The sequence below is a fragment of the Amblyraja radiata genome, chromosome 6 (assembly GCF_010909765.2).
Source record: "Amblyraja radiata isolate CabotCenter1 chromosome 6, sAmbRad1.1.pri, whole genome shotgun sequence".
Lineage (NCBI taxonomy): Eukaryota > Metazoa > Chordata > Chondrichthyes > Rajiformes > Rajidae > Amblyraja > Amblyraja radiata.
Window position 1 is genome coordinate 55974738 of NC_045961.1, and position 12577 is coordinate 55987314.

General features: G+C 42.6%; 1 protein-coding gene across 6 annotated transcripts in view; it reads left to right on the forward strand.

Moving 5' to 3' along the window:
• Positions 1 to 12577, forward strand: part of LOC116974451 (neurobeachin-like) — a 395937-nt gene that overhangs the window by 291690 nt on the left and 91670 nt on the right. For all 6 annotated transcript variants that reach the window (XM_033022898.1, XM_033022900.1, XM_033022902.1 and 3 more), the window contains 2 exons: positions 7468 to 7583; positions 12214 to 12326. In XM_033022898.1, the coding sequence (XP_032878789.1) occupies positions 7468 to 7583; positions 12214 to 12326 (229 nt within the window). The remainder of the gene's footprint in view (positions 1 to 7467; positions 7584 to 12213; positions 12327 to 12577) is intronic.

A 12577-nucleotide genomic window follows, 5' to 3' on the forward strand; every position in this document is an offset into this window, starting at 1 on the left:
CTTGCAGAGACTGACTGAGGCACTCAACACTTCCGGGTTTTATAGTCCCTCTGGAAGGGGCGTGGCCTTCAGGAGAGAGAATCTCACAATTTTTTAAACAATAATAACTCTTTTATTTTTCATCGATGGGAAAAATCCTCTTGTCCTGCGCAGCGGAGGGGGACTCTGAGTAAGATGGCCAGAAATCACAGCTGTAAATGGCAGCGTTTTTTCTAAAATCAATATACAGAACAACAGGAAATGGTCAAGATCCAAATACCACCGACCTTGGTTGTGTGGCAATTAAATTATATCAATCAATCAATCAATCAGACTTTTAGTAATATAGATAGATAGAACAGTATAGCACAGGAATAGGCTTTTTGGCCCACAATGTCCCCACCGAACATGATGCCAAGATAACTACTCTCCTCTTTCTGCACGTAATCCATACACCTCAATTCCCTGCATATCCATGTGCCTATCTATAATCCTCTGAAATGGCACTATCGCATCTGCCTCCTCCACCACCTCCGGCAGCGCGTTCCAGGTACCCATGACTTTATGTGTAAAAAACTTTCCATTTGCATCTCCTTTAAACTTTGCGTCTCTCTCCTTTAAGCCCTCTTGTCTTTGGCAGATCAACCCTGGGAAAATGTTTCTGATTTTCTACTCTAACTATGCCTGTCATTATTTGATATACTGTACTTCTATATACTTTACATTTTTCTCATTCTCACCACGCCGGTACAGTGTCGCAGCAGTAGAGTTGCTCCCTCACAGCACCAGAGACCCAGATTCGATCCTGACAACAGGTTCTGTCTGTACGGAGTTAATACATTCTTCCCGTGATCGCATGGGATTTCCCTGGGTGTTTGGTTTCCTCCCACACGCCAAAGACGTACAGGTTTGTAGGTTAATTGGCTTCCATAAAAATTATAAATTGTCCCTAGTGTGTAGGAAAATAGGATAGCTAGTGTATGGAAATCACTAGTCGGCGCCGACTCGGTGGACCGAAGGGCCTGTTTTCGTGCTGTGTCTCTAAACTAAATCTCTAAACCAACTAAAGATATTTGGGAATACTATAAAGAAAAAGAAAAATTGTTTTGATTTTACTTGGCTGACCATTCATAATTTTAATATGACTGCAACCCATCTTATTTCCATAATAGCTGGTTATTGTGTAAGTTGTTGCTTCAATAATTCACCATGCACAACCAGCCTGAAAACAACAACAAATGGCAACCTGAATGAATTGCCTATATTTAATATGGCAGTTCAGACACCATCAATTATTATTCCCTATCTTTTACTATTTTACCCAAAGTTCAAACTATTGAGAAATGGAATCCTGTGTACACCTTTATTTCAATGTTTTTAATTTATTATTGCACAGTTCTTCTTCTTATCGAGTCCACACACAAGATTAGAAGTTGTTCAGCCAGAGCTGAACACACTTCTCGGCATCTGCACAATGGTGTCTGTCTTGCGCTTCTTGTGCTTCTTGCACGTGGTGGTGGAAAGATTGGTTGAAACAGGGCCGCGACGTGAACGCTCTTTCCTTGGCCCGTGCACAGTGATTCTACTGTTCAACCTTCTGCTACAACATCATATACAGTTGATCGGTTAAAACACGTTGTATGCAAAATGTGTTTACCAAAATCATCACCCTTTAGTATTCATAAAGCCATAACCTAACAACTTCATGGTTATTGATAATTATAGTGTATGAAAGGCATAGATAGAGTTGACAGTCAGAACCATTTTCTTAGGATTGAAACATCAAATACTGGAGGTCATAAAAGCTATGGTGAGAGGGGCAAAGTTTAAAGGAGACGTGCGGGGCAAGTTTTTCACACAGAGGTTAGTGAGTACCTGGAATGCGCTGCTGGGGGTCGTGGTGGAGGCAGATACGATAGTGACATTTAATAGAATTTTGGATAGGCACATGGATATGCAGGGAATGGAGGGATATGGATCATGTGTAGGCAGATAGGAAATGGTCTTGGCATAATGTTCGGCGCTGACATTATGAGCCGAAGGGCCTGTTCGTGTGCTGTACCGTTCTATGTTATATCTGTCTATATTCTAGACCATCAAAATCATTTTAGGTCACTCCCTCTCCCATAAGACAATGCCAGTGGTCTCCCATAAGACAATGCCAATGGTCTTTTGCAAGTACTTGTAATAAACTTGGACTAATTTAAAAATACGTTTCTTCAAGTAGGTTTGCTTTTCATAAACAGGGTTAGAATATTACGATTAGTATTCATTTAAAATGCATTATTTAAAGACGAGACAACTACAAGAGCCTCTGTAGATTTTCATTAGTTTCACTGCTGGTTCAGGTCTAATGATTAATCCAATTTACAATGATGAACTTGCTATTGATGTCAGAGTTCTGACATTTTAACGATTGCTTCACTGTGTCAGTGCAATATAGCATAAAAAATATTTGCAATTTAATTATCATGATCAAGGACTTAGATACATTCCAAAAACGGGCCTATCCAGTCAGGTGTCAGAATAAGCCTGAAGGTTTAAAGAACATAAAAATCATAATAAATAAGAGCATGAGGAGACCATGTACTCCCTTGAGCCTGCTCCACCTTCCAATAACATTCTGGCTGATCTGATCTGGGCTTCAATTCATTCCCTTCCCCCACCCCATTCCAATCCTAACTACTATAACTCTTTGTGTAAGAAGTAACTGCAAATGCTGGTTTAAACTGAAGATAGACATAAAAAGCTGAAGTAACTCAGTGGGACAGGCAGCATCTCTGGAGAGAAGGAATCCTTCCCTATAACTCTTTATTCAGTTAGTTTTAGAGATACAGCATGGAAAGGCTCTTCGGCCCACAGAACCCACGCCGACCATCAATCGCCAGTTCACACTAGTTCTCTGTTATCCCACTTTCTCACTCACTCCCTACACATTAGGGGCAATTTACAGAGGCCAATTAACCTACAAATCCGCATGTCTTTGGGATGTGGGAAGAAACCGGAGCACTCGGAGGAAACCCATGTGGCACCCAAGGTCAAGATCAAATCCGGGTTTTGGCGCGGTGAAGCAGTAGCTGTTCCATTATGCCACACTCCATCAACCTTCTAACCTTATCAGCCTTAAATTTATTCAATATCTCAACCTCCACATTTTGCTGGGATGGAGAACGCCTAAGAGTAAAAACTAAGAGGAGAAATCTTCCCCAGTTTATACTGACAACCCTTTAATCTGGTACAGTGTCTATAGATATGCCCGCTGGGGAAACAGCCCCTCAGCATCGAAACTTATATGGATTTAGTGTGTGGCGGTTAGAAATCAATCGGTCCTGACATTTTGTGTTTGTTAACAAAATCAATATTGATTAAAATCAAATATTTGAAACACCAAGATATTGCACATTCTGAAGGTGAAGGGGGGGGGGGGGGGGGGGCAACGTTTAAAGGAGATGTGCAGTTATTTTACACAGAGGGTGGTGGGTGCCTGGAACGTGCTACCAAGGGTGGCAGATACGATAGTGGCATTTTCCTCTTCATTTACCTATCCATTTGGGAATGAAGGGATATGGATCACATGCAGAAAGATAAGAGTTGTTCTTAGCATCATGTTCGGCACAGACATTGTTGCCAAAGGGCCTGTTCTTGGGCTTTACTGTTCTACATTCTATTTTACCTGAGCTATTTGACTGTCGAGATAGAAACTAGTCACTCCAGTATCACAAATAGATAGGGAGGTGTAGAATACTTTTGACACGCTGACCTTCATCAGTTAGGGAATTGTGCACAGCAGTTGGGATGTTATGATACACTGGTACTAGATGTTGGTGTAGCTGCATTTTGCGTACTGTATTCAGTTTTAATCACCCTTGCTGCAGAAATATGCCATTAAGCTGGAAAGAGTGCAGAGATTTATAAGAATGTTGCCAAAATCTCAAGAGCCTAAGCTACAGGGAGAGATTGGGCAGGCAAGGACTTAGCCATAGGAGCAGAATTAGGCCATTTGGCCCAACGAGTCTGCTCCGCCTTTCGATCATGGCTGATCTGTTTTACCCTCTCAACCCCATTCTCCTGCCTTCTCCCCATAACCTTTGAAATCCTTTATTCCTTAGAGCGCAGGACATTGAAGGGTGATCTTAGAGGTGTATAAAATCATGAGGGGAATAGATAGGGTGAATGTACAGTCTTTTACTGAGGGAATCAAGAAATAGAGAGCATAGGTTTAAGGTAAAAGTGGAAAGATTTAATAGGAACCTGAGGAGCACGAGCTGCCAGAGAGGGTAGGTTGAGCAGGGTATAATAACAACATTTAAATGACACATGAACAGGTACATGGATAGGAAAGGTTTAGCGGGAAAAGGGTCAAATGTGGGCAAATGGGACTAAATTAGATGGGGCATTTGGTCAGCAGGGATGGATTAGGCCGAAGGGCCTGTTTCCATGCTTTATGGCATTAATAATGATGTTATTTAATTACGCTAATTCATCTTGAAAATAGGTTTCTTTCACTGTTCTAGATAACTTGTTACACTACATTGACTTTCAGCTCGGTTTCCACAGAATAATCCAGTATAAAGCTCATGAGAATGAAATTCAATCAAGATTTGAGCCTCAGATGTCATACAATTATTTTTCAAATACTAATTCTTGTGAATTCTCCTAAATTTGTTTAAGACATGGATTTTCTTAACAAATCAACTGTTTGGCAGATAATATATTTTGAATCCGACAAAATGTTATTATTTAAAAATGAATAAAGAATCCATTGTCAAATATCCTCTTAAGCCTTATGAATTAGTTCATTGAACAGATTAGCCAACTTCAATACATTCCAGGATTATTTTTCAGCCCTTTTTGCACTGACATTTTGTAATAATCACATTATCCACCATAAATTCAAACATTTGACTGTCATGGGATTTCTCAGTTCAAGGGTTAACTTCACCATTAGATAACTGCTGAATTAAATTGTAAAAACAAAGATGTAAATCAGGGGTCGGCAACCAACGGGCCAAGGGCCGGATCCGGCCCACAGGCGTATTTTTCAATTAGTTTTCGCGACCTGGGCACTACAGCCAGTCCCGGGGCTCGCAGGCGACCTGGGAACTGATGCTAGACCCGGGGCTCGCGGGTGACCTGGGCGATACAGCCAGTCCTGGGGCCTCGCAGGCGACCTGGCAACTGCAGCTGGATCCGGGGCTTGCAAGTGACCTGAGCGGTGAAGCCGGTCCAGGGGCCTCGCAGGCGACCTGGGCGCTACAGCCAGTCCCGGGGCAGGCAACCTGGGAACATCAGCTAGTTCCAGGGCTCGCAGGCACCCTGGGCGCTACAGCCAGTCGCGGGGACTCAAGGGATCTGGGTTGCTGTCTCGCAGTTTGCCAACCGCAGTTTTGTACTCAAGACCAGCGACGGACAATCTAGCCAACTGCGACGCCTAAGAAACGGAGTCCCCCCAGGCTTGCGACTGGCCCCCATGCTCTTCAATCTTTATATCAGCGATCTGCCACGCATTCGGGCAGGAGTTGGTCGAACGTGGAGGATGTGTTCTCAGCGGATATGGAACTTGTCGCGGGCTACCTTAAGATCTGGAGACTAAAACTGAGTGTGGCAAAAACCACCTGAACAACAAGGAACCTCAATGCCAGTTAACCGTCACCCTCAATGGGTCACCCCTACCCTATAACCAATTTCCTACATACCTCGGGGTGAAACTAGATCGGCAGCTGACCAACAAGCAACACCTTGAAGCTCTCCATGCTAAAGTCTCGGTACGGAACAACCTCCTGCGTTGCTTGGCTGGATCGTCATGGGGCACCAGGACATCTCTCCGAACCAGTGCTCTTGCACTCGTGTACAGTGCCGCTGAGTACGCTGCCCCAGCATGGTGCCGCAGCGCTCATACTAGCATGCTAGACGCCATCCTCAACTACACCATGCGGATCATCAAAGGCTGCTTACGCCCTACTCCGATGGATCTTCTGCCGGTGCTCGCAGGTACCGCACCCGCCAAGCTTCGCAGAGAGTACTTCGGACGCCAAATTTCCTCTGCACCACCTCGCCCAGGACTCACAGCAACTAGGACCTCAACACCTGTCATCTCGTCGCCCCTTCTCCCGTCACGCAGCGACCCTCTGTGGCTCCGGTTTCAACACACTAAGAGCATGGAGAACCAGCTGGGAACAGACTTCACGACCTCCGCTATTCACTGTTGTACCGAACACCACAGCCCCGCCTGGCTTGGACCTGCCCCGCAAAGAGTGGGTCGCCCTGAACCGGCTCCGTACAGGGGTCGGCCAGTTCAACGCCAACATGCATCGCTGGGGGCTGCGTTCATCGGAGTGTGGAGCAGATCAGCAAACAGCGCAACACATCATTTTCAACTGCGCTGTCCTCCGCCCTGGTGGAGGGTTAGACCTCACGGTCCTCGACAACAGCACATTGAACTGGCTACAGTGCCTGGAGGGCGTTACATAACCTCTGCTGCCTCAAACGCAAGAAGAAGAAGAGGGATCTGGGAACTGCAGCCAGTCCCGGGATCTGGAAACTGCAGAAAACTAATTGAAAAACACGTGATAACTATGTATTATTAGTATGAATTATTACTAATTTATGTATTATTAGTATGTATTATTATTGAGTTAGTTAGTATGTATTATTACTATTACCATTTATTAACTATGGCGATAGATGTGGCCCGCCATCCGCTCACAAACATGTGTCCTGGCCCCTATGCAAAACAGGTTGCCGACCCCTGATGTAAATAAATCAAGAGAGAGCTCAAGATTGTCAAATTAAATTGCCCCCAGTTTGTAGGGACTAGATGAGTAGGTGGGATAACATAGACCTAGTGTGAACAGGCGATCTATTGTCAGGCGTGGACTCGTTGGGCCAAAGGGCTTGTTTCCATGCCTTATCTTTCAGTCAGTCACTTGTACCGGCAATAGAACAATGAAATTCTTACTTGTGCAGCTTTGCAGGAACATTAATGTAATAACACACAAATAGGCATACAATAATCAATAATACAATAAAGAAATAATCAGCAATATTAGGTAACCAGGCCATAATAGTAATAAAAAATTGAAGTCTGTAAAGCAACCAAACACCGTTATTTTTGTTGTTAATTATGGTGTTTACAGACTATTATGTTTACGTATCTGTTGTGCTGCTGCAAATAAGAATGTAGTTGTTCCATTTTGGGAAATATGACAATTAAACACTCTTAATACTCTGGGGAAAAAGCCGGAACGGGGTACTGATTTTGGATGATCAGCAATGATCATATTGAATGGCGGTGCTGGCTCAAAGGGCCGAATGGGCTACTCCTGCGCCTATTGTCTATGTTAACCTTTGAAGGCAATAACAAAGTGCTTTCCTGCTACAAACAAGAAGTCGGGAAATTACATGAAAATGGTTTTGAACGTTTTTGCTACTTAATGTGGAAGAAATCATATGTGTCCATTGAATAACGATCTTTTTTGGAATTAACAGGAGAATATCATTGGCAAGCCCTCGTCAGCTTTTTAAATCCTCCAACATGACACAACGTTGGCAAAGACGGGAGATTTCAAACTTTGAATACTTGATGTTCCTCAACACAGTGGCAGGTACGTTACAGACAGACTACTCTTTAGAGAGCAGATACAAGGGACCGCAGGTGCTGGTTGACTACAAAAATACACAAATGCTGGAGTAACTCAGTGAGTCAGTAGGTGACCTTTTTGGGTCAGAACCTTTCTTCAGCCTGGGTTGGTGTTGGTTAGTTACCTAAAATTAGAGAATTCAATGTTATGGAATCAAACAGCGCAGAAACAGGCCCTTCAGCCCAACTTACCCGCACCGGCCAACATATCCCATGTACTCTACGCCCACCTGCCTGTGTTTGGCCCATATCCCTCCAAATGTGTCCTAGCCATGTACCTGTCTAAATGTTTCTTAAATGCTGCGTGAGTACCTGCCTCAACTACCTCCTCCGGTAGTTCATTCCATACACTCATCACCCTTTGTGTAAAACATGATCCCTCAGGTTCCTATTAAATCTTTCCCCCTCACCTTAAACCTATGTCCTGTGGTTCTCAATTCCCATACTCTGGGCAAGAGACTCTGCGTTTACACGATCTATTCCTCTCATGATTTTGTACACCTCTATTAGATCACCCCCTCAACCTCCTGCGTTCCAAGGAATAGTGTTCTAGCCTGCTCAACCTCTCCCTATAGCTCAGGCCCTCGAGTCCTGGCAACATCCTCGTAAATACTGTTCATACTGTTGTAAGCGATCCAAGCGGAATATGAGGTGCTGTTCCTACAGTTTGCATGAGGCCTCATTCTAGCAACGGAGGAGACCCAAGACAGAAAGGTCGATACGGGAATGGGAAGGGGAGTTAAAGTGGTTTGCAACCGGGAGATCCAGCAGAGCATGTGCTCTGTGAAAGTACTCTTCTTTACATGTTTATAAATCTAGGTTTGTCTTGATAGTTCACATTTATCCAGCCGAAGTCTGCTACAGAGCCATGATGGATACTGAGGCTACCACATTACATTTTTATCAGGAGACACATAAGCTGCCACTGTGACTGTAGATTCATTTATTCTTACTAAGGTTATCCTGCAGTCTCACTGTGCCATTTCTTTGTTGACAGCTTTGTCTAAAACTGAAGCTTTATTAGAGTCTACAAGCCATTTTCAGAGTGTGCCTGGAAATAATAACGAGAAAATGAAATTTTAGTGCGTTGTCACTCAAGATCACGGCAGCTAGACAGTATTTCACGAATGGCACAGCATTCTGCTCAGTGCAACATCTTGACGTGGCAGATTAATAGAAAGCAACATAAGTATACCTGAAAATAGGGAGATTTTGGTTTGTACCAGAAGGTAAAACAAAGGCACAACATGCTGTGCATTTCCAAACAATGCATGCATTTTCCACTATTTTATTTTCTGATCGGTGTGTGATTGAAGTTTACACTGAATAATTATGTATAGGTTTGGTTGCAGCATGCACTGTGCTTATTATTGCTATCTAATTAGATGTAACTTGATCTGCTTACATGGAAAAAAAACATAAAAAAATCTTTCCTAATGAACTGGAGATGACAAAATGTCTGTTAAATGTTAGGATGCAGACAAGCTGAGGAATAACAACTATAAACGTGTTATACTCAAGTACATTAAAGATATGGCTGATGTTCAGTGTTTTATCAGTACCAGTTGCCTGCCTTCTTTCAGAGTTAAAATAAAAATTAGATCTTAAGATTTGAGATGAACAAATTTAAGTTTAATTGCACACGTGGATCAGTGTTAATCACTGTCTTGAAGTTTGAAGCTGTTTTTCATGTATACTTATACCTATGAAGCTCCTATGTTATCCTTTTAATAGAGTAATGCAGCATGGACACAGGCCCTTCGGCCCAACATGCTCATGCTGACCAAGGTGCCCCGTCTATACGAGCCCCACCTGCCAGTGTTCGGCCCACATCCCTCTAAACCTTTCCTATCCATGCACCTGATTAAGTGTCTTTTACATGTTGTTATAGTACCAGGCTCAACTACCTCCTCTGGCAGCTCTGTGTGAAAATGTTGCTCCTCAGGATACTATTAAACCTTTCCTTTTTCCCCTTAAACCTATGTCCTCTAGTTTTTGATTCCTCTACCTTGGGGAAATGACTCTGTTCATTTACCCTAACTATTTCCCAAATTATTTTTAATACCTCTATAAGATCACTCCTCAGTCTCCTGAGCTCCAGCCTGCCCAACCTCATCCTGTAGCTCGGGCCCTGAAGTCCAGGCAATATCCTCGTCAATCTTCTCTGTACTCTTATCCGCTTGATGGTGAGGTAAGAATTGAAGGGACTCATTGGCCAGATTTTGTGAGAAAAGCCATCAGCATTTGCGGTCATTGCACTGTGAATGTGGTTTGAGTGCATAGCTTGGTTATTGATGTAAAACCTAACTATGCTGTTGGTGATTCAGCACTCTTTCACTGAAATCATGGCACTACTTTGCAGCCTTCCCCACTACAAATAAGGGGGGGGGGGGAATGAATTTATTAAAACTTTAATTACTTATAAACCAATCTTATTGTAATAAACAATGCACCAAAATGAAAACATCACTGCTTGGTTTGGGAACAGGTCTGCCCAAGACCTCATGAAATTGCAGAGTCGTAGATGTAGGCCAGTCCATCACACAGACCAGCCTTCCCACCATTGACTCAATTTACATTTCATACGGCTTTGGAAAAGCAGCCAACATAATTTTTATGTATAAAGGTAGTTCTGATATAACGCATGTCATCTTAAAGAAAATTGGATATAATGCAAATGATGAATTAGGAAATACTATTTGTATTACATGGGCCAATTGGTTGAAACGCGATTTTGATCAGGAACTAGAGAACTACTTTAAAGTTATTTTGCAAACAGGTATGCAGAAAAAAAGGCTGTCTTGGAAAAAAAGTCTAAAATGTTTACATGTTAACTCCTTGCAGTAGTCTCTGAGAAACATAGGCTGCTAATTTCATTGTGGGCGGCCATTGAAATTGACAAGCGATCGCTTTCATTGACATTTCCATTAAATAATGTAACGTACAGCCTTTAGTATTTTTAATTAAAGCTATTAAAAATACTTTTATATTTGTAAATCCTGTGGTGAAAAACAACGTTGTTATTGCTTCTATTCCTTTTATAACCTTTTATACAAGGATAAAATCTAAAACTATTCTGCTTCACAGCGCCAGAGACCCAGTTTGATCCTGACCTCGGGTGCTGTCTGTGTAGAGTTTGCACATTCTTCCTTGTGGGTTTTCTTTAGGTGCTCCGTGTTCCTCCCACGTCCCAAAGACTTGCGGGTTTGTAGGTTAATTGGCTTCTGTAAACTATCCCTAGTGTGTAGGGAGTGGATGCGAAAGTGGGATAACATAGAACTAGTGTGAATGGGTGATCAATGGCTGGCATGGATTCAATGGGCAGAAGAGCCTGTTTCTATGCTGTCTTTCTGAAACTAAAAATTAAAACATTACTGAAAAATGTATTGCAGCTTTAGTTTTTCCAATGTCTTGCCACTTTTGTTGCAAATCAATGCATTTCAGAACTTTTATGCATTTGATCCAGAATCCACCCAAAGCAGAAAAGTTCTGGGAAAATTTGTATATGTATTATGTTTCTGCCAGTATACAGTTATATATCAATATTCTACATGCTACCAGTCCTAAAGGTGAGGAAAATATTTTCCATAATCATTTAGGACCCCAAGTAAGGATATTGGTGCAGCATTACAAATTTCCCAGGTTTTCACTGAATATAGATAATTCCCAGTGTGAGTGCCATGTCTACACAAACAATGATCCGCGGAACAACCACCTCTTGCCTTCTGTAGCTGTGCATCAGAGAAACCTGTAGCAAAGCGTTTAAAGAAATGGTCTTACATTGACTGACCACAGGAAGTAGCATGTGATCTGAAGAAGGGTCGCAAACCGAAAAGTCACCTGACCCACTGAGTTACTCCAGCACTTTGTGTTTTTTGTTTTTGTTAATCAGCATCTGCTATTGCTTCTGTCCCTATTTTACTGCTCCACTACGAAATCTCCTCAAGGTATGCCTACTTTGAAGAAGTTCTCCTCCTACTCTCTCCGACAGAGGTTTTGTGACACCCTCTCTCACTGCTCCCCCTCTGTGATTCCTACTGCTCGCCTGCATTTTCTGACCAGGACTCGCTACCACAGCCACGTGTAGAGTTTGAAGGAGGATCCCGACCCGAAACATCATCCATCCATGTTCTCCAGAGATGAGGGTCAGAACATGATCGAAGAGCAGGAGAGGAGCAGGAATTCAGTGCCCCAACTGCTGAGTTACTGCAGCACTTGGTGCCAACTTTTGAAGTTTATCATGTTTTCCCCCATGAGTGTATCCCCATGAATTCAATAGATTTACTGCCATCCTAATGTCTTACTGAGTAATTTTTACATTATTAAGAAAACATTTGTTACTGTTTTCAGCACTCATTTTTGCTTAACAAAATATCAATCCATGCATCAGCTTTATGTGCAATTCAAGAGTTTTTTAAAGGTATTCATGCAGAAGTCCTGAAGAAGGATCCCGACCTGAAATGTCACCTATTGCTGTCTGACCCGCTGAGTTACTCCAGCACTTGTGTCCTTTCATGCAAAAGTCATGTTTTCAAATGTATGTTACATATTTGAAGCAAAACATATTTGACAAACAATTCTCTCTTCCTTGCTAGGGCGGACGTACAATGATTTAAACCAGTACCCGGTGTTTCCGTGGGTTATTACGAATTATGAGTCTGAGGAGCTGGACCTGACCCTACCAGGCAACTTCCGGGACCTATCAAAGGTATCTTTCAACAGTGCTGAAACCAAGCCTTGTTAACATTCCTCCATTGGGAAGGCAGGGGTTCCAGGTTTCTGGCTCGGCTTAGCCAAGCCATGAGGATCTCATTAAATAGGTCCAAAATGCTCATACTATTGATAATATTTTCTATGATTGATTTCAACATATTGATGGCATATATGAGTTTTATAACAATCCTACTCATAAAACATGTGTATAAAATCATGAGGGTAATAGAGAGGGTGAATGCGCAG